Raw genomic sequence first — 23,262 nt, forward strand, 5'->3', positions numbered from 1 at the left:
TCCTCAAGGTTCATCCATGCTGTGGGGTGTGACAGGATATTTATCCAAGGACCTTTGTGCTGCATTCACTTTCTGGCTGTTGTGAATAGTGCTGCTAGGAACAAGGATGTGCAAATATCCCTTCCACGCCCTGCCTTCACTTCTTTTGGATACAGCCCAGGAGTGGAATTGCTGGATCATATAGTAGTTGTATTTTTAATTTTTTGAGGAACTGCTTTTCTCCCCAGCAGCTGCATCATTTTACAGTGGTTCCAATTTCTCTTCATATCCTCCCCAACACTTATTATTTTCCAATTGAGTTGTTTTGGTTTGGTTTTTAGTAGCCATCCTAATGGGCATAAGGTGATACTTCATTGTGGTTTTGATTTGCATTTTCCTGATGATGAGTGAGGTTGACTGTCAGGCATCTTTTCATGTGCTTATTGGCCGTTTATATATCATCTTTGGAAAAATATCTATTCAAGTCCTTTGTCCATTTTCTAATCAGGTTATTTGATTTTTGTTGTTGAGTTATAGGTATTCTTTATATATTCTAGATATTAACTCCTTGTCAGATATATGGTTTGCAAATATTTTCTCCCCTACCATAGGTTTTTCACTCTGTTGATTATATCCTGCTTTTAAAATCCTGAAAAAAATTATTATTTTATTATCAGTCAATACTTTTTTTGATGTGACTTAACTTGTTTTAGCTACTTTATTGAGGTATAATTGACATGTCAAAAGCTGTACATATTTACTTGATGAGTTTAGGGATAAGTATATATTGGTTTTATCGTTACTGCATAAAATTTTTAAGTTTCATGTAGTCCAACGTGTCTATTTTTCTTTTTGTTGTGTGTTTCACATATGCCTTTAGATTGCCTTTTATTGTCATATCCAAGAAATCATTGCCAAATTCAACATCATGAAGTTTTTCGCATTTTCTTTTAGAAATTTTATAGTTTTTGGGTCTTATGTTTAGGTCTTTAATTCATTTTGTGTTAGCTTTTTTGTATGGTGTTAGATAAGGTTCCAACTTCATTCTTTTGCATGTGGATATCCAGTGTTCCCAGGACCATTTTTTAAGGAGACTGTCCCATCCCTAGTAAGTGGTCTTGGTACTCTTGTTGAAGACCATTTGACCATATATGTGAGAGTTTATTTTTGGGCTATTTCATTCCATTGTTCTTCATGTCTCTCTTTATGCCAGTATTGATTACTATAGCTATCACTGATTATTATACTGTTTTGTATGCTGTACACTTTATTGATACTGCACACTATATTGATTTTATAGCTTTGTGATATGTTTCAGTATCAGGAAGTGTGAAAAATGAAGACTAAGCAAATACTGAATGTATCTGGGCATTTCAAATAATTTACCTAATTTTATTTTATTTTATTTTATTTTAATTTTTATTTATTTATGATAGTCACAGAGAGAGAGAGAGAGGCAGAGACACAGGCAGAGGGAGAAGCAGGCTCCATGCACCGGGAGCCTGACGTGGGATTCGATCCCGGGTCTCCAGGATCGCGCCCTGGGCCAAAGGCAGGCGCCAAACCGCTGCGCCACCCAGGGATCCCTAATTTACCTAATTTTAAACACAAATTTTGCTTCAACCATAAATCATACAGATTTGCTACCACAATATCCAATTTCACAAAATAATTGCATCTATCTTGCCCTCTATAGACTTGGTTTATTCTCCATATCATTATTTTGTCATAGAAAGATGTATTTTCAAATATATTTAGAAATAATCACTGTTAAGTTAGGTATATATATCTTACAAATTTTTTTCAATACAAATATATGTATGTAAGTTATATTAGCTGCTTTGGTAAAAAATCTAAAAGGATATATAACAAAGTATGTGCTTGTACAAAACAGAATTATATTATTCACCTTTCCTTTTTTTAACTTATTGATATTCTGAGTTAGAAAAAAATGTATAGGAGATCTACATCATTGTTTCTTTAAAGGCCACTTTGTATTCCATTGCCTTGGGACTACCATGGTTAGTCATATCTACTGTTGTATACTGAAATTGTGCCTAACTGGGTTTTTTTCTTCTATACACAATACTATGATGGCATTGTTATGCATACAGCTTCACTCACTTGATTGTTTCTTTAGGATAAATTTCAAAAAAAATGAAATTACTGATTAAAGGATATATAAACTATTTTATTGAGTTCTGATGGCATATTGCTACACTGCCCTTCTACAAGTAGCAATTTATAATGCCACTGGTACATAGGCATGTGCTTATTTTGTCGGTACTCACACCAACACTTTCCAAGTTTTCTAAGTAAAAATGGAATATTGTCATTGCAACTTGCATTTACTTGATTAATTTAAGGAAGTTAAACATTTCAATGTTAAATTTTTAAAACTTTAATCACATCGTGTTTCTAGTTTTAAGTTTTAAAATTCTGAAATATTCTTCTTTTGGAAATTAATGTTATTTGCCTATCTTTCAACTGCAATATTCACTTTTACCAGTATGGTTTTTTAGGTTTCTATTACAGACTGGAATCAGATAATACTATGATTAGAACCATTTTTCAGTTTTCTTTTGCCTGTTGACTATGTTGATGATGCTTTATTTATTTTTTGCTCTTTGGATGTCTTTAATATTTTGTATATGTGTATGTATGGGTCTGTGTGTATACATGTGTGTATGTATGGGTGTGCATGGGTGTGTATGGGGGAGGTATGGGTGTCTAGGGGTGTGGTAAAAGCTGTCAATCTCTTTCATTCTGGCTCCTGGGTTTCTTGTCATGCCTAGAAAGGTAATCCTCATATGAAGGCTATATAAGTATCTCCCGATTTTTTTTTCCATTGCTTTTATAGTTTGCTTGGCTTTTTTTGGTCTCTGAATTTCAAGTGTTTAAAAACTGGCACTTGATTTACAAGGAATTTTGTCATTTAAACTACATAGAAATGCCAAAGACCACTGATTTCCTAATCCCTCACTAGCACCAGCACCTCAGTATAGTGGGGCTGAGAAGAATTTACAAAGTTATGTTTAGTGGAATTGATATTTCTTAAATGGTCACTGCATCTAAGGGTGTGTTTGTGGGGATTCCTGGGTGGCTCAGCAGTTTAGAGCCTGCCTTCCGCCCAGGGCGTGATCCTGGAGTCCCAGGATCAAGTCCCACATCGGGCTCCCTGCATGGAGCCTGCTTCTCCCTCTGCCTGTGTCTCTGCCTCTCTCTCTCTCTGTGTCTCTCATGAATGAATGAATAAAATCTTTAAAAAAAAAAAAATAAGGGTGTGTCTGTCTGAGAGAGTGTTGTATGTAAGCCTTTTTGTTGCTTTTTTTGAAAAAAGTAAAACTGATAATGGAGATGACTGATAATTTCTAAACATCGTGAATCTCTTTGCTGCAACTTTGAGCTCAGAAGAAAGAGCTAATGAGGATTCTTTTCTTTTCTCCTCTAGGTTTTATAGGAAGACAAAACTTGTCGGTTTTCAAGACATGGAGTGTGTACCTTGTGGAGATCCTCCTCCTCCTTACGAGCCACACTGTGAGTCAACTCCATACAAACACAGCAGAAGGGCTCTCGGCCTTTTTTTTTTTTTTTTAAAGATTTTGTTTATTCATGACAGACACAGAGAGAGAGACAGACAGAGAGAGAGAGAGAGAGAGAGAGAGAGAGAGAGGCAGAGACACAGGCAGAGGGAGAAGCAGGTGCAGGGAGCCCAATGTGGGACTCCATCCCAGGGCTCCAGGATCACACCCCCGGAGGAAGGCGGCGCCAAACCACTGGGCCACCGGGGCTGCCCTGTCGGCCTTTTAAAGAAACTTTCCTGCAGTTAGCAAATGGGGCAAAATCTCTCTCCACTGTAGGGCTTAGAGTGTGCATTCTTTTGTCAAGCTTCCAGCAGGATATAAAGCCCTTTTGTTGTGTGCCTCAGTCAACAAACTGTGTCCCTTGATTTGAATCTCAGAGCAAGATACAGACACTTTGCTGCTGCTTGTTTCATTCAAACTTCTATCTTGGGTTCTAGGTTTCTAACTGCAATTAAGTAGGTGATCCAATCCTAAGGCGTACTGTCTTTGCCTCGGGCTCATGAATTTCGATGTTTTCCCATCTTTTAGGCCCCAGTACTGTCCTATGGTGGCTTCCCTACTTTTCCAGAGACTTTCGTCACCATGAATCACCTGCCCTAATTAATGTATTTAAATTAAATATTGGCTCATTTCATTCACTCCTTCGTTTTTCTCCTTTAACACATAAATAGGAAGAGAAAAGCCATTGCATGGTGGGAATACAGCTAAATGAGAAATTTTGCCTTTTCTTCTCTGTATTAACAGTAATCTTCTTGATTGTATTGTTTCCTTCAATATAAAAGGTATTTGTGACAGGGCTAGAGATTTGTGTTGATTTTGAATAGGAAGGAGAGTGGATCCTCACTTTTCTTATTCCTAAATACACATGTGGCCAGTGGAAGTTTACAGGTAATGGGCCAGGAAAGAAGGCAGCAGGTGGGCTCCCCTAGGGTGCTCAGGGCTTGTCTTTGCTAAGCAGGATGATCGTACAGAAGCACCAGTGAAGCCTGAGTAGGGGGGTGGGGGAAGGTGCTCCATCCCATGCATGGGTTGCTTATGCCTTTCTGGGTAGCATGGGTAATGCTCTGAGGTCCTCTTGATTCTTTCTGTGACAGGAGCCCTCTTTGAACTAACTGAAAGTCATTGCATTATTGATAAGACCACACAGTACTTGTGTTTCCAAGAATGTCCCGGAATTTGCTGTCCGTATTATTCTTTCCTTTACCAAAATACATTATTTCCTATTCTTCATTTGATATAGTATAGTAGAAAGGCCAAAAAAAGAAAGAAAGAAAGAAAGAAAAAAGGATTCTTCCTGAGTTTTACAAAGATATGTGGTGACTCTTTTTTATAATATACAAATATTTGCCAAATAATTAATTGTATGTATGTATGTATGTATGTATTTATTTATTTATTTATGAGAGACAGAGAGAGAGAGAGAGAGGCAAAGACACAGGCAAAGGGAGAAGCAGGGAAGCAGACTCCTGCTGGGAGCCCAATGTGGGACTTGATCCCAGGACCCTGGGATTACGTCCTGAGCAGAAGGTAGTTGCTCAACCACTGAGCCACCCAGGCACCCCTAATTCATTGTATTTAACAAATGCAATATCAAATGTTACTTATCAGTCCTAGGAGGTAAAGATACTGTTTTACTTAGTTTTCTCACTGTCCCATCATCAGCCTACATTTGTCAATGAGGACACCAGGTCCAGAAAGGTTCATACCTTTCCATTGTTGCCTGGGGAATGGCGAAGACACCATTCAGACCCAGGTCTGTCTAACGCCGAACATTCTGCTTTTGTCACCACACTCTATTGTCTCCCTGAGAAAAACCAAAGTATCTAATCTATCCTCTGTTGTTTGATGTAATCTACTACATTTGACTTTTTGTTTGCTTTAATATTTGTCATTTAAACAAAAACTCTAAAAATCTAACCTAGAGGAGATCTTTATGCTACACAGCCTGTAAAAGGACATGTCCTCTTGCCAATTAAAAGGGGGCAGTGGGGATCCCTGGGTGGCGCAGCGGTTTGGCGCCTGCCTTTGGCCCAGGGCGTGATCCTGGAGACCCGGGATCGAGTCCCACGTCGGGTTCCCGGTGCATGGAGCCTGCTTCTCCCTCTGCCTGTGTCTCTGCCTCTCTCTCTCTCTCTCTCTCTCTCTCTCTCTATCATGAATAAATAATTTAAAAAAAATTTTTTTTTAATAAAAAATAAAAAAAATAAAAGGGGGCAGTGACCTGGGCTTGCCATCATTTTGTCCAGAAGGCAAATTAAGATCATGCCCTTCATCCCAAACTACCATTAAGTGATTTAGTAAAGTAACTGCTATTGCCCAGTTTAGAGTTGGAAAGTACTAGGATTTTTTTTCTCTTTAATTTATTCGGTTTAAATTTAATATGATCTGGTCATAAGTCTGAGGCATTGGAATTTTTTGCCTTTAGGGATCTGGCTAAGCTCGGACATCATAAATTAGACTTTAAACATAGTTTTCACATTTAACTTCCAATGTCTTGTAGAGCCCTGAGTAAGTTACAATTTGAAAAGAAAATTAATTAATTTAATTTATTATGTATAGATATATCCCACCATATATGAAATTCTTTAGAAAGCAAAGAAAAACAAATGATTTCTGTAAGTCAGAAATGCAGCATGCAAGGTAATAGCCTTTCAAATCATGAAACAACAGTCTGGGATCTTTAGTGAGTGTTAATCCTTATCTCTGTAGAGGAGAGTTTGCTGCCTTTGGCACAATTCTTGGGAATATGTCCAGGGCACAACTAATCTCCTCAAAAGAGATCTTGAAATCTTTTGGGGGAATTATGTAAAGCGCCTTATGTTTTCATTTCTTCTACTCAGAGTATTTCAACTCACCCACAAAAAACTACTTCTCCAGTGATTTTTCCCTGCTGAGGGGTTCCTATTTTATTTAGACTCAGCTGTAAGAAAGTGATGCCACTCAAGCTGGCTCAAGTAATGGGGTTTGTTTTAAGGATATACATAGTAGTGAGAGACTGGAACTTCACTCAACCTGGGCGCAGTCCTTCCTTGGGACCAAGGGCAGCCCTGGAGTCTGGGGGCTGTAGCCCCCCACAACAGGAGGCTCCGAGTCCTGCCCTGGCTCTGGTCAGCACCACTGATGCTTCCTCAGTCTGCAGAGTTCTGTTTACATCTCCTCCTTTCCTTTCATGCTTCCAAGGAGTTGGTCCATGCTTCCTCAGTCATGCTTTTCAGGGAGAGAATCTCGTTGGCCAAGGAAAATACCACCGTCCTATAAGACAGTCTTTTTGATTTAACTGTTGAACAAATCTTTGGGTGCCTTCTGGGGGCCAAGCGCAGAGTGATGGACAAGTAGATCCCGATTCTTTTCTTCGTGAGCTTATGGTATAGTAGGGGAGTTGTCAAATAACCACTCCAAATTAAACAGTATTTAGATACTACCCACATAGATGCAAAAGTGTGATTGGCCAGTCCTGTCCCTGAAGGGATCTGCAGTGCTCTAAGAATGTATAATGGATCATGATGTAGGAACATTACGGAAGATTTTCCAGAACTGTGACTTTTGAGCTATGATCTAAAGGATCAGTTGGACGAAGATGAACCAGAAAAGGTGACTAAACAGAGGACCAGGGAAGTCGGAGGAAGCCAGGAGTGTATGTAGAACATCCTCTCTTGTGCAAGTCAAGTCAGTTGACACTGGAAATGTCCTTTGTACTTAACATCTTGGAATTCATAACACTGACAAGCACTACTTCACTGAGTAATGGAAATGAAGCCAGATGATAATGAAATGACAAGCTAACGTAAGGGAAGGAATAGAGATGATTATGGACAACTGTCTAGAAGTTTACCTGTGAAGGCAACATGGGAATATGCAGGCAACGGAAGGATTTCATTTTGTTTTATTTCGTTTCTGAGGTGAGAGACACATATGCTTGTTTGCAGGTTGAAGGAGACGGTCCAGTTGAGAGAGGTTGACTATTTTATATGAGAGAACAGTAGAATGATCAGTCATGTAAGGTTTGCTGGAAAAGGATCTTAAAGTTCATTTGTTGGGTTGGCCTTCTCTGGAAGGAGCAAGTGCTCCCTGCGGTAACCAGCGAAGGTGGGGAGTGGGGCAATGAACATGGACCTCTGCATTCCGTGGCAGGGGGTGAGGGGCTCGTGGATTTGGCTTTTACGTGTGTGAAGTCAGAAACATTGTGTTCTGCCCAGTGAGGCATGAGCCAAGGAACTCAGAGGCTGCAAAAGCACAGGTGTTTGAGAGTCTCATTACACAGTGGGGGAGGGAAGTTGATTTGAGAAGATAGTGGGTTTCCTGGTAGCACCAGGAAGGTGTCCAGATGAAGTTTGTGGTTATAGCAAAGCACCACTTGCTCCTCGAATGACGTCTGTAGGTACTTCTGCTCTAGGGATGACTCAGGCCACCTCTGAGGCTGCCCCAAAACATACATAGATTGAGCCCTAAATGTGCAGCTTATAGCAAGCTACAAACAAGCCTTGATAATATTGCCTGTCTTAATAACACAAGAATAATTTTAAATGGATGTAAATAAATTTTCTTGTATTTATACAATACCTGAAATAAGCCAAAGTAATGACTTACATGAGAACTGAAAACTTCCCACATTTCTGTCAACTCTCCAAGGGACCACATATCACATTTCCTATATCTAGTCATCCATCGATGGACGGAGTTATTCCCTGTCATGGCTATCCTAAATAATGCTGCAATGAACATGGGATGCAGATATCTTTTTGAGTTAATGCTTTCATTTTCTTGAGGTAAATACCCAGAGGTGCAATTGCTGAGCTGTATGGTAGTCTTTTTTTTTTTTTTTTTTTTAGGAATCTCCATACTGTTTTCCATAACGGCTGTACCAATTTACATTCCCACCAGCAGTGCACAAGGGTTCCCTTTTCTCCACATCCTCACTAGCATTTGTTATTATCTTATCTTGTTGATAGGAGCCATCCCAATAGGGGTGAAGTGATAGCTCATGGTGGTTTTGATTTTCATTTCCCTGATGATCAGTGATGTTGAGCATCTTTTCATGTGCCTGTTGGCCATCTGTATGTCTTTGGAAAAATGTCTATTCAAACTCTCTGCCCATTTTTTAATCAGATTTCTTTTTGCTATTGAGTTGTATGAATTTTTATATATTTTGGATATTAACCCCTTATCAGATGTCTGATTTATAAATATCTTCTCTCATTCATTAGGTTGCTTCAACATCACTTTGTTGATGATTTCCTTTGCTCTGCAGAAGCTTTTTAGTTTGATGTAGTCCTACCTTTTTATTTTTGCTTTTGTTGCCATTGCTTCTGGTGTCAGATCCAAAAAAATCATCGCCAAGAACCAATGTCAAGACGTTTACCACCTATTTTTTTCTGAGTTTTATGGTTTCAGGTCTTACAATAAAGCCTTTAATCCATTTTGAGTTAGCTTTTGTGTGTGGTGTAATAAAGTAACCCAGTTTCATTCTTCTGCATGTGACTGTCTAGTTTTCCCAACACCATTTATTGAAGAGACTGTCTTTTTCTCATTGTATATTTTTGGCTCCTTTGTCATAAATTAGTTGACCCTCTATATGTGGGTTTATTTCTGGGCTCTCTGTTCTGTTCCATTGATCTGTGTGTCTGTTTTTATGCCAACACCATACTGTTTTAATTTCTAGGGTTTTGCAATATAGTTTGAAATTAGGAAGCATGATACCTCCAGCTTTCTTTTTCTTTTCTCAAGGTTTCTTTGACCATTCAGGGGCTGTTGTGGTTCCATACAAATTGTAGGAAAGTTTGATCCATTTCTGTGGGGAAAAAAAAACCATTAGAACTTTGATAGGGATTGCATTGAATCTATACATTGCTTTGGGTAGTATAGACACTTTAACAATGTTAATTCTTCCCATCCGTGAGCGTGGAATATTATCTCATGCAGATTTTGAGTAGAACTAAATGAAATCGTAACCAGAAACCTATCATCCCCAGAGTTAGCCTAGTAATGACTACCTGCCTGCTGGCCTGCTTTCTTCTAAATGGTGACTGCATCTACCCTGCATCTCCTGCAGTCCTACCCCCACCCAGGTATGCTCTTTAGAGGTTATGGAGCTTGGGACTTGTCCCACGTGGGCAAGATCTCATGATGCAGCCGGCTTTGATCTTTGTCTTGCTGTCCTTCACCCCCACCAATGAAAGGGCTCCCCAGAAAGTGGCTGCAGTGGAATTTTTGTGTTTGATTACTTGAATGGCTAGAGTACCAGGCTGAAGAAACCCTATTAGGCTGGTATCTTTCCTCCCCATCCCACGACCTAAGGCCTCAGGCCACATGCCCAACCAGCATGAGCTTGAAGCTTCCCTCCCCTCAAAATAAGGATGGATGTGTGACTGTAATTGATTAGTCCACTCATAACCTCTTTGTCAGGTCACCAATAGCATTAATTTGTGAGAATGGCTGGTTGGGCCTGGAGCACAGAGTTGATGAATGATATCACTGTAAATTGCAGATCAATAAAAGGCACCTTTACATAAAAATCCCTGCTCTGGGCTCTGTTCCTCATCACCTGATCTTCACTTCCTCAAAATGTGCACCCATTTAGAACATTAAGGGGAAATCAAGAAAAATCCACAAGAAATTTTAGAAGAACTATATCCTGCCCCAGGCCAGATAAGAAATGTAGATTTTGTATGATTTCTTTTAGCAATGTTTACTTAATTTGGAACAAATACTGTGGTTGGAACAAATGGTTTTGAAAAAAATCCAAAGGGGTTTTTCATCCGAGTATAGCTTTATTTAAGTGTGTTTAACCTAGATGTTTGCTTTGTTCTTGGGGGCTTTGTAAAACAAGCCATGTGATTCTGAAGAGATAAGTGACCAGATAAGTCTCTGTGTGGGGGAAAGACAAAAGCAGGAGCTGTGTGGGACTGGAACTATTTAGGAATTTGACATGGCTTAATGGTCTCAAAGAACAGCAGGTCTCTGTACCAATAAGTGATAAATGACATTAAAAAAAAAATGATTATTTTCCAAAGGAAACTTAAAATGCCTTCTAAGTAACAGATAAAGTAACATCAAAATAAACTGTTAACTGAAATATTTCCTCATTAAAGATAATTTTTAAAGTTTAGTAGAAACAAAGAAAGGGACACTACCAATAAGCAAAGCATTGCCCACATTAGAACTTAGAAGACAAAAGCCAGCATCTTGGTGGTTTTCTTTCATCCCTTTGCCATCTCTACCACTGATTTATGAACAATGGATGTAACTATGCTGTACATGCCACTTTGTGTCCTTTTCTACCTGAGGTATAGTTTTTTTTCATACACTATTGAAGCATTCATTTTAATGATATTACGGATTAAAGTAGCACGTCGGTGTTAGGGCTACAGTTGGGTTTGAAGACTGCTCTGTTACACACAGAGTGTTGTTGTTGTTTGAATCACTGTCTATACCCCAGTGGATGGGGGCTCACAGTTTATGTGTCCAAAGGTATCAATACTCAATGTGCAGTTATTGCGAGGTTATTTCAAAGTAAGGGTGCTGGGTAAACACCTCTTTTAAAGAAAATACAGCAAATTTAGAAGGAAATACATTGGGAGTCTTTTGAAATCGGTACCAATATGAGTCTTCAGGTTTTCTCTAAAAGAGGAGGAAGAGGAGGCAGAGGGAGAGACCTTGCCTTTGGCAAATTACAAGTGGATTTCAGCTTTTGCCTCAATGTTTTAGTGACTGGTGAGATTCAAAACCCAGTTCCTGGCATTCACGCAGCACCTAGTAGCCTGCATCGTGGGGTACTTTACACACTTACTGAGTCTTATCAGAGGAAATGGCCATGTGAGGGGATGCAGAAGGGAAGCATATAATCCAGGAGAATTTGGCATTTGCTTTGGAAACATGATGTGATTTTTATTCCATCTCTGGGTGTTTATTGTTTCTGCTCTTGTGATGATGAGTGAGCTAATACTTAGTGGCCAGACTTCTCAGGGTACCCCTGAGATCCTCTGCAGGTTGGACCACAAAGCCACGATGTGCTAATGAAGGGTGCCCTTGACTGAGGGTTTTCAAGTAGTCTGTGGTCCTCAGGCCGAGACTCCTCAGTGTCAGACTAGGGGACACTTGCCGTGTGTTAGGTGGATGGAACCTGGCTTTGGGGATTGTTGCAGAAACAGACAGTAGTGCCACCACGTGCCCTGATTAAGTCCCTAATGCAGCAGAGAAGGGGAGCTTCTTGCAGAGGAGCCTTACAGGTTTAGCTCTTTCCCGTGGAACAGAACTTACAGGGTAGGGGACAGGAAGCAATGAGACCAACCTACGCTCTCCCTTTCTTCTTGTCAATATGATGAGATCTCATTATCTTATTGGAAGATGATCTAAAATAGTGGTTAAAGGTTGCTTCTGCGGAAACGGAGGAGGCACGTATCAACGGGTGTCCCTGTAGAACCGCAGCCCGATTGCTCTCTGCCGAGGGGAACAGCCTTGCAGCTGTCTCGCCGAATCCGTTTATATTTGGTCACAGGCACTGCTATGCCAAGCGAAGGAGCCGCAGTGGAGGGAAGGATGGAGGGAAGGAGGCAGCGGCAGAGATGGAGAAGGCAGGAAGCAGAAGGGCAGCCTGCGGCCAGCGGGGGAGGAGCCCCAACACACATAGAGCAGCCCCAGGAGCTCCAAAGCCACTGGGATTTTGTGCCAGTTAGTGTAGGGGAGAGACCCATGCTCCGGTGACTGAGCCCTGAGGGTGTGTCTGGAATAGCACGGGGCCCGGGACTCATCATTCTCATTATTCTTTCTGGACCCCAAGAAAGGGGTGGGGAGACAGTCCAATGATGTTTGTTGAAACCTAATTTTTTAGAAAATGGAAAACCATTGTAATTGTTTTAGACTGGTTTCTATGGAAAACGATTAATCTTTTTTCAGCTTATTTACCTACCGAGAGGTGAACAATGGTTATGTGCAAAGAGGTTAAAAATGTGTTATGGCAAACACCTCCTTTTCCAAGGATGTGGGAAAAAGAGCTGGGCAGTTTAAATGTGTTGACCTCTTCAGAGGAAAAGTGTGCTATAAATGCTACCACTTTGTATGATTATGTAGCTATTTCAAATATTTGTCTTAGCCCTGGTTTCGCTCAAGTTCTAGAAACCAGAACTTCCTAAAAAAAAATGTTCCTTAAACTCATGTGCTCTACCTTCATCCTTTTGTCCCAATATGTTATTGATAAATATATGTAAGCTGTTAACTTTGTTTCAAGTGAAAGAAAAGGAAAGTTTGGATGCCGTGACCGAGTCAGGTGACCGTGTCCCTTGAAGGTGGAGATGCTTTGGAGAAGTTGTTTGCCTGTGACGTCAGGGAGGCAGGAGTGTCCTGAGCCCGAGGCACGGAGTGGCCCACGGTAGCTGTTGATGATTACCCCGTCAGCTATAAATCTGACTTCTCTGCCCTTTATCTTAAGTCTCTTTGAAATGTTGAAAGTCAGTGCGCCGGTGTAAATATTTACTCATGGAGAAACAGGCTGTGGTTTGTTAAAGGCCATCACTAAATTAAATGAATGCTAGATTAAGTACAGTTTATTTAAAAAATCTAAAATCCAACAGGCCTGTTTCACTAAAGTATAGACTTTTGCAAATGGAACAGCGATTAGCGTGCGTGTCCATTGAACGCGTAGCACATACATAAATGTGGAGAAAGCATTCTCACAGTTTCTGCCAAACCTCCCCTTCCCACGGCAGGACATTTATTGTCACGAGGTACTATATGAGGGCTCACATTGTGCCAGGAGACCAACATTTGGTCCCCTGTGGGCTCACATTCCAAAGGGACTGGAATATGTCACCTTTACCAGTGGATTGAGATCTTTTTGCTTTTAAACAAGGGTGAACGCCTGGCCACTTCCCACATCAACTACTTAAGGGAGGGGATTTAATTTAAGGCACATAATTTTGAGGAGGAAGAAGAGAGCACCAAGAGAGTTTAAAATAGCAAATCTTGAATTCTGCACAGGACCAGACATTTAATCTGCATTTCTCAGTCTGAGCTTGCAGTAATTCTCTACTGTGCCTTCATGTCACAGTCAGGCAGCACAGAAAAGAGGAGACAGGATTCGAACTCAGGTCGGCCTGGTAGCTCAGACATGCCAAGTTCAATACTCACCTCTCCAAGTGAACTCGGGAGGAGCTCTCTTATTCCTATAAAAGAATTTTAAAATAATTTTAAGATTAAGGAAAAAATTTGAAACTATAAATGAAATGTAATTGAGTCCTCCTACTTGAAGAAATAGTGTAAAAAGAACATAAAAGTTAGCAAAGGTGGTAAAAAATAAAAATTGAAAGCTTGAAGTCCTATGTTAAACAGGAATTAGGTATTTTTATTTTTTTATTTTTTTATTTTATTTTTTATTTTATTATTATTATTATTTTGGAATTAAGTATTCTTAAAAGATTTTATTTATTTATTCATGAGAGACACACAGAGAGAAGCAGAGACACAGGCAGAGGGAGAAGCAGACTCCCTGCGAGGAGATCCATGCGGGACTCCATCCCAGGACCTCAGGATCACGACCTGAGCCAAAGGTAGAGGTGCTCAACCACTGAGCAACCCAGGGCCCCAGGAATTAGGTTTTTAAGGATAACATCTGACTTTGGGGATTTAAAACATAACTGCTTTTTAAAATTATTTTGATCATCTCAGAGATATTATTTTAAGTATTCATGAAAATTTTGTCTATATTATGAATCATTTAGCGATTTTCTTAAATATCCAAAAAATATCTTTTCCTGACACTATTATAATTACAATTATAATTAAAGGGAGGTTAGGCTTTTTTTAACTGCTGCAAAATATTTTTTTTTAATTTATAGATATACAAATATCATGCAAGAAGGTGTGCATAATTCAGTGAGTTTTGATGGATCTGTACACCTGTGTAATCATCTCCCCAATAAAGATGTAAAACACTGCTGTCATTTCTCTAAGAAGAAAAGTCCTGTAAGGGATGACTTTGGAATAACCTCAGAAGAGTTCACTTTATCTTACTTACTAGCTGTCATGAAGATGTGGTTTGAGCATTTTTTCATTCTCTCACATTTTAAAAAATGTATGCGTATATATATATATATATATATATTAGTCTTTTCTGAACACATTCGTTTTCTGTCATGAGACCCAAGAGCTACAGTATGAAATGTTGAATTTTGTCTTGAAAGGAGCAAAATCTTCAGTATCAAACTTCAAACTGTCATTGAAAATTAATCATGTCTAGAAAGCTTTATAGTGGTCACAGGAGGCATGCTTTTCTTTAAAATGAGAAAAATTCCTTTTTTGGTATTAAGCTGATGTGTAATTGGTGTAATTCAGGAGATGTGCCAGGGAGGACTTTCTGAGTGCCTGATGCTCATCTTGACACAGTGGAATGATCGTAAAGACACCTCTGTGATGTTGTCATTTACCTGTGGGTCAGTCTGTCCACACGGTTGACTGACAAATATATTGAAGGCCTTCTCTGAGCACTGATGTGGGTACTGGCCCACAGCCAAATACACGGATGAAATTCTCAGTCCTCAAGGAGTTGGCATTCGAATGCTCCAGAGCTGGGGTATTATTTAAAATAAAGTGGTCAGGGAAGACCTCAATAAAGTGATCCTAGGGCAGGGCCCTGGAGGAGGGAAGGGAGTGAGTTGGACACAGCATGTTGGGACAGAGCCAGCAACACGCTTAGCAGAGCTGGAATCCAGTGGGGGTGGGGATGGACTTGGGGTGAGGGTGTAGACCACTGTAAGAGCTGGGAAGCCACTGTAAGGACCCTGGTCTAGCTATAGGAATGACATCGCCTGACTTAACTTTTAAAAAGTGTGTTTGGCTGCTGTTCAGAATAGACTTCAGAGGAGCAAGGGAAAAAGCAAGGGGACTAGTTAAACCCAGTATTTTTAACTGGTACAATAAATGTAGGCACTTTGAGGAATAGGTTTCCTACCCTTTTCTCCAGATTTAATTATTAGTTTAATTAATTTAATTTAATCAGTTTAATGTAAATACATTTAATGAATTTAATTGTTAGTTATATTAATAATAGAATATTTGTTATATTTCGCTTGCTCTGTGTGATGCCAAAGAAAATTACAGAGGAATAGCATTTGATTGAGTTTTTTTTTTTTCCTAAACTCCTGGAAGCCACAAAGTTGGAAGAGGCTAATTGAAGATTTTACATCAGTGCCATAAGATTTTAGTTCATCACAACTGTTTTCTATTACTTTAGGGCCTAGGGACACAGATGAAGATCTGAACAATAAAATTGGGAGAGCTTCTCTCTAACTTCCAATACTAATTGGCACTGAAAGGACACTGTCACATAACACCCACTTTTATCATCCCTGGACGAATGGAGACCCGTATCCACTTGATGTTTCTCACCCTTTAGCTCATGTAACCTTCACCGTGAAGAAGACATGATTTTGAGTCCTGGTCGTAGCACTAACTCTCAACTAGTTATTTAACTTTTTCTGGGACCCTGGTTTTTCATGTACCAAATGAGGATTCTAATAATTTTAAAAGAGGAAACAAAGCATTGGTTGAATTCCTGAATCTGCTTCATGTTCTAAGTCTCCAAAAAAACTAGACTCCTTCCAGCTTCACCCAGAGTTTTATTCTTTAACATAAATTATATCAACTGTAAAATTATAAAGAAATTAGTAGCAGTATCAATTCTGCCAGAGTAGGAGATAGAAAGAGACACAATCTACATTCAGATTTCCTTTTCAGTGTAGACCTAGCTATATGAAGCTGTGCATCAACATACATGCCTTTTCTTAGTTGGAAGTTAATGGGCAGAAATAATTTTAAGTTTCATTACCTTAGAATAATTTCACAGGAGATTACCTCTTCAAATACAGCAGTGAGGTAAATAAAAATTATCCACTTTACTAATAACAGGGAACCTAACAATTATAGGATGCAGTGTACTTAGGTGAAAGCATGCCTAGCTTGACCCTGCCCTTCTCCACTTGAGGCAAAATGAACAAGGTCATGCTTTTACAAGGACATGGCATCCAGGAGCCTAAATGGAGCCTGGCACTCAAAGGGTTAAGCAGTCTGCGTGGGGAAGAGCCAGGGCAGGGACCCAATTTCATATCTTTGTTCTAGTTCCCAGATGGCAACCCTGTCTCTTAGTCCCAATTGAAGCAAAACTATTTTTGAGCTTGTGTATCCTTCAGCACAGATGTTCAAGGCCATAATAACGTGTTTCTTTTATGGTGTCCTTTCTGTTTCTTGTGTAGAAGTTTCAAAGCTTCATTGTTTCATCGGTCAAATAAACACAGCAAGACCTTATAGGACTGTGGGATAATAAAAAGAAGAAAAACATCCTTGAAAGCAGGAAAAAATTGCTTCACTTTATCATACTTGCAGAGAAATACTAGAGACAATCTGCTGCCATTTTTGCGGCCTATAATTTTTTCAGTGTTAATTATGGCATTTATCATAATTAAAGTACCAAACAGTTAGGCTTATAATCTACCCAGCACTGAAGAGAAATTTAAAATAATGAGCTCGCTTTTAGCATAACAGACTTTCTCTGAATAGCACGTGGCAGTGAAAGTCTCTAGTCAACCCCATGGATCAAAATGTGGCCAGCAAGGGCCTGTTGTTCACCTCCCTGACCGGTCAGCTGCTCTCCTGTAATAACTGTCTTCTCTGTTCCTCTTCTTTCTTTTTTTTTCCCCTCAAAGACATGCATGATAATATTTGTCCTATACAGTCCTAATGGGAAACAGACCTCTAGGCTAAGTGATCTTAGAGGCAAGATTAAGACTAGAAACAGAGTCTAGTGAAGTCATTTGCTAAGTCTCAGCTACTGTGATGTCAGCCTCCTGGAACAGACTTGCTACCTGGGATTTTCTCCCTTCCAGGGATGTTCTTTGTGTCATGATGGGGCCTTGGGATCCCCTCTGGCCTCCAGCCCTTCAGATCACTCTCTTTCTGCCTCCCAAGCCTTCACAGATGCCTGTGTATCTGCTGCCAGCCTGGATCCCTCACCCACCACTCCAGCACCTCTCTTAGTAATACTCTTAACCCTTTGTCTGCTTAACCCCTATCACACTTGCTTTGGTCCTCTCACTGGGCTGCTGAGGGCCTGTATATCCCAGGTCCCTTTATTTATTTATTTATTTTAAAAGATTTTATTTATTTATTCATTAGAGACACAGAGAGAGAGGCAGAGACATAGGCAGAGGGAGAAGCAGGCTCCCTGTGGACAGCCGGATGCAGGACTCGATCCCAGGACCCTGGGATCATGCCCTGAGCTGAAGGCAAACATTCAACCACTGAACCACCCAGGTGCTCCAGGTCCCTTTAATTTCATTGCTGCATTTCAAATAGTGTGTTCCATGACATATGTATCTTAAAGAGTAGAAGTTCTGTCTTCATCTGTAATTCTCTTTTGTCTTGTTGAGAAAAAATACAGCTGTTCAGTTCAATACCTTATAAATACAGTTAATTTTAATTTTTCAGATAGAAGTATTCACATTTTGCACTAATAAGTAAAATCCAAAGCCAAGGAGTGCCTGGGTGGAGCAGTCAGTTGAGTGACTGCCTTCAGCTCAGGTCAAGATCTCAGGGTCCTGGGATGGAGTCCTGCTCATCGGGCTCCCTGCTCAGCAGGGAGTCTGCTTCCCCCTGCACATTCTTTCTTTCTCCCTCTCCCTCTCTCTCTCCCAAACAGATAAATAAAATCTTAAAAAAAAAAAAAAGTCAAATTAAAAACAACAAAATCTTTGCCTCACTGTCACTAACAGAGTCAACAGTGATGGAATAAGCCCTCAGCCACACCCGTACCCTGGATTAATCTGTCTTCCCCTTCCCCTGTTGTCTCCCCAATGGTTCTGGGGAGCAAACCATGAAATATTATGGCTCTGAGTCCACACTTTGTCTTCATTGCTTAGGCAGCTCCCCAGCCAGTACTGTGTGGTCCAAACAAAACAGGCTCCCATGGCCTACCAGTGGCCTGCACGCCCTGGCCTGGCAGGACGTAGGCCAATTAGGAAGCCGTGGTGTGCTGCTGAGAAGATAAGTGAGAACCAGGATAGTGGCTGAAGGGAGGAAGAGGAGAAAGATCCAAGCATTTGGAAAGATAGTTTGCAAAGCAGTATACAGTGCCGATGTGAAAGAATAATCTAAAGTCACTATTTTTCTAGCAACGTAAATGCAAAGTACTTATTAGAGCAGTCAGAGTGAATGATGACACTGGCGTTTTGGCTTAGGAACAAAACAAAACGATATTGGCACGATAACGCTTTGTACTTGGGTTGTTAAGTACCATCAACTTCCTTTGCAGTGTGAGTCGCCGTCGACGCCAGTCTAATACAGCAGCGTGGTGATGCCTGGAGCAGTGGAGGGGGACTGGGTGCTGCTGCCAGAGAGAAAGGAGCTGGGCTGCCCAAAAGGCAGATAAAACATGCGCTTGGGTATTTAGTTGGAGGAGGTTTGCAATGGAAAATGGTGGTCTCAGCTGAAAGGGGAACCAAGCCTCTGTCCAGGTACAGACTCGGTGACATCTGTCTTAGTTTTTAAAACCAGTTTTTGTAAACACACAGGTTAGCAGTTCAGGTCAGAAAACGCACCAGGCTGTGTTGATGAGAATTAGAAACTGCCAAATCTCTACCTAATTTCATACCATCAGCTTATTGCCAGATAAATGCTGTTGCAGACTTCCTTAACGACTACAACGTACCCAACTTTGAGTGAGACTTTGACTCTCCAGGTAAAAATAAAAAGGTAAATCAAGAGTTAAGAGGCATAGGATAAAATATCGCCAACATAGGATATCCCATGGGCCAGTGGAAGGAGGCGTCTGTCTTAACCCTTTTTAAAGATTTAATCTATGATTAAATGTGCATCTGTTTGCTTGTGAATGCTCTGCTGGGCCAGGCGGCCTTCCAGGCGTCTTCCTCCTTCCCATCTCGTTTCTTTACTCAAGTGCGAGTACTTCTCTGGCATGCTGGCAATCCACAATGTCCAAGTGTCCATCTGAGTGTCACCAGACCATCCTCAGGAATGAAGAGTCAAATTACCTTGTCCAACTAACTGGTCTTTTTTTCTGCTATAATTTTGCAGTAAGGGAAGACCATTTATATATTTGAAGTAGAGGGGTGCCTGGGTGGCTCAATGGGTTAAGCTTCTGCCTTTGGCTCAGGTCATGATCCCGGGTCCTGGGATAGATACCTGCATTGGGCTCCCTGCTCTATGGGGAGTCTGCTTCTCCCTCTCTCTCTGCCCCTACCACTCCCCTTGCTTATGCTCAATCTCTGTCTAATAAATAAATAAAATCTTTAAAAAACAATTGGCAGTAGAACCAGACAAATGTACATAAAAATGAGAAAACAGAGATTTCTTCTTCTCTGTCCCTTCCTTTTAGACATCATTTCTATTTGTCCTTTTTTCCTTCGCTACCCTCTTTTTGCACGTAATTTAAATACATACTGTTGTTTTTGCTTAGTGCTTTTTTGTTTCTGTTTATCTGTCACTATGTAGTTAATAAGTCCAGGGCATGGTCTTAGTGCCCAAGGATCTAGGAAGAAATACAATTCATATAGTTTTAGTTCATTCTCTCTAAATAGCTATGCCAGTAATACTTAATATAAGCCTTTGAAAAAATGCGGAAATCTTGTACAAAAATTGGACTTGGTTGTAGAACTATCGGCTTGCATCTCATCCATGTAGAGTTCTCTACAGGGGTATTTAAGGAAGAGTAAGTGCAGGTCCTGTACCTTGTCTTCTGTATGCCTTGAGTGAGAACATTAACCACGGGAGTTGCTTTAAACTCCTGTGCCTGAGCTCTGTGTTTTCAGGGCTACCACTGCTACTGATAGATATTTGAAATTTTTCTTGGGGCACCTGGCTGGCTCAGCTGGTTAAGTGTCTGCCTTCAGCTCAGGTCACAATCTCAGGGCCTGGGATCAAGCCCTGCATTGGGCTCCCTGCTCGATGGGGAGCCTGATTCTCACTTTGCCTCTGCTGCTAGCCCTGCTTGTGCTATTTCTTTCTCTCTGTGTGTCAAATAAATAAATAAAATCTTTTTAAAATTAAAAAAAATTTGCTTATCAAAGTCACAGTATTCCTTGAAGTTAGATATTTTGTTAATTTTTTATTGTTATATAACATTGCTTAATATTACCAGGTTAGATCATATTGGTAGGACTCTTCGAGATACTTACATAAAAGCAGTGGTAACTTTACTCTTACAAGAAATGCATCTAAACTTCTGGAAGGAACTATTTTGGCTTGTTTTTATTGTTAATTTTCCTTCTGAACTTGACAGTGCTTTAGGGATGTGTTATGAGGACACATGCATGAACAAGTAACTCATTCCATCAATTTATTCAACAGCCTGTCTACTATGCAGATGGTTTCAACTGGGTTAAAATTCCAGATTCTGACATAATAATAATTACAATACAGTGTCTGATTCTGAATAATAATGGGAAAAAAGCATGGCTAACACTTATAGAAATTATACTATGTATGAGGTACGATGCCAACCCTTTAAGTAGGTTACTTCATTCAGTTCTCACAAAAATCCCTTCAGGTTGGTATTGTTATATCCTGATTTTACCAAGAAAGAAACTGAAGCAAACAGTTGTCTTTGCTGGTCATATGACTGCTAGTAAATTGCAAACTGGGGATTTGAACCCAGACCGTTTACTACACAGGTCTTAACCATTAGAATGTGCAGTGTTTTACAGTAAATTTTAAAGCCAGAAAAAGACAAAAAAGGAAGAAAGGATGAAGATATGCTGACACCTATGGACCAGAAAGAGACTTCTGACTTAGTCCTTTTTAAAGATTTAATCTATGATCCTTCAGAAGCAAAGTGCTTAAATTGGTCAACAAGCAGTGCTTCCAGTTCTAGCAGTACCTGCCAGCAGAGCCCCAGTAAAAACAGCAGGTCAGAACTTTGGAGTACTGGAGTGTTTGCTATTTTAGTTCTCAGTAAATTCAGGTTCATGTAAACACAACTCAAATATGCTCTACATGTATGAGCTGTTTACTGCTAGAATCTGCTCAGTTATTATGTATATTAATTTATCCGGACAATCATTGGTACCATTTTCTGCTAAAGCAATGGGTCTAATTAAAAGCAACTATTCTATATAACTAAAATATTGATGCTGCATTCTTATCTTTAACCCCTTGATTCATAACTGTTCTTTCAGTACCAAAGTATTAACAATCACTTGCCTTATTTTACTCTCTGAAAGATGATTTTAAACCACTGACTTTAGTGAAGATTTTCCAAGAACAGAGATAAAGTTGTAAATAAGAACTGATAACTGATGGACCTGTTATTTAAGGAACTTTATACTCTTCTAATTACACACCTGTTCTATTCTAAAAAACTTGGCACAGTGTTTTGATGAAAACTTTCCAGAAGGCAATAAAAGGCTTCGATATTCATATAACCAATGTTTTAATTGCAATATTTGAACCTTCCTTTCTATAATTCAATGGAATTACTGGAATCATTTTTAATAATCTAAGGGAGATTACTATTTAAATGACTTCTTAGAAGAATAATAGAATAAACGTAAATGTGAAGGACATTCTTTAGTGCTTTAAATTTAAGAATGAATATATTTTCCTCTTCTCTCCCCACTCCCCCAAGAAGGGCATTTCACATTTTCTTCATGGTTTCCTTCCAACGAACATGGTAACAGGCTGACAATGGCAATAAAACAGTGATGGGCAGGCAGCCCAGAGGAAAACAGAGATCAATCAAGTCAGAGCTGGCAGATGGAGAGAAGGCTCAAAGATCCTTCATGGGAGCTCTCAGGGTCACCCGCTCTGCACTGCCCTAAATAACAGAGTAGTATCCATCCCATAATGCCACAATCAGAGAGCCTGTCAGTGCCATTGCAATATACTAGATTTCATATAGATGGATTTATTTTGGGTTCCAAAGATATCCTTTCGGCTTTCCCATTCCACTTTGCTTACATTCAGTGGCCCTTCATAGAGCCTGGCCAGGTGGGAAATAAAGGTGTAAAAGTTTACTTCTCACGGGTGGGTTCTCTTTATGGTACAGCCATATTTGTTGGTCATTTGGGTTAGTATTCAGAGCAAGCTTGAGGCCACTTTGGGATTCTGCCTTGATTCACTTGCATTTAAATCACAAAAGAACTGGTGATTCGTACAGTGCCTAGGCGCAAGCTTCGGAGAAGGAATCCAGCTCACCAGTGCAGATGTATCAGCAGATGTTCTTACAACATGGCTCCGCAGTGGAAGAGGGCTTGCAGGGCTGTGCTTTTGTGGATGCTCTCTCAGTTCAAAAAAGAAAATCAATTAAAAAAAAAAAACATATAGGGCATGACCTTGGAAACTCAGCACTCAGAGCATGGTGAAAAATTGGCCTGACATGATGAACTTTTGGTTCTACATGCACACAACTGGCTGTCCTAGTTACAGGTGTTAGAATATACTCCAGCCAGTGTTCACTTGTCACAGATGCTGGTGAACAGAGATCTCAAGCTAAAAAACATATATATATATTTTGGTGATGCTTCAAAAGTAGAGTCAGAATGTTCCTTAGGAAAAAGATGCAAATCCTAGTCTGATTCTCCTATTATTCATTTGAGAAATGTTACTTTTTAAAATTAATCTTGTGTAAGTAATGGGATCTTGCTTACATCATGATTTCTATTTATTATAAACTTCCACTGAGCTTTGCTCCTATAATTTTACT

At 39.9% G+C, this 23,262-nt stretch overlaps 1 protein-coding gene across 2 annotated transcripts in view; it reads left to right on the plus strand.

Annotated features, from left to right (window-relative positions):
* The window catches only part of TNFRSF19 (TNF receptor superfamily member 19), an 89,300-nt gene that overhangs the window by 41,017 nt on the left and 25,021 nt on the right, over positions 1-23,262 (plus strand). For both annotated transcript variants that reach the window (XM_041768257.1, XM_041768256.1), the window contains exon 5: positions 3,431-3,516. In XM_041768257.1, the coding sequence (XP_041624191.1) occupies positions 3,431-3,516 (86 nt within the window). The remainder of the gene's footprint in view (positions 1-3,430; positions 3,517-23,262) is intronic.

This window comes from Vulpes lagopus, chromosome 8 (assembly GCF_018345385.1).
Source record: "Vulpes lagopus strain Blue_001 chromosome 8, ASM1834538v1, whole genome shotgun sequence".
Lineage (NCBI taxonomy): Eukaryota > Metazoa > Chordata > Mammalia > Carnivora > Canidae > Vulpes > Vulpes lagopus.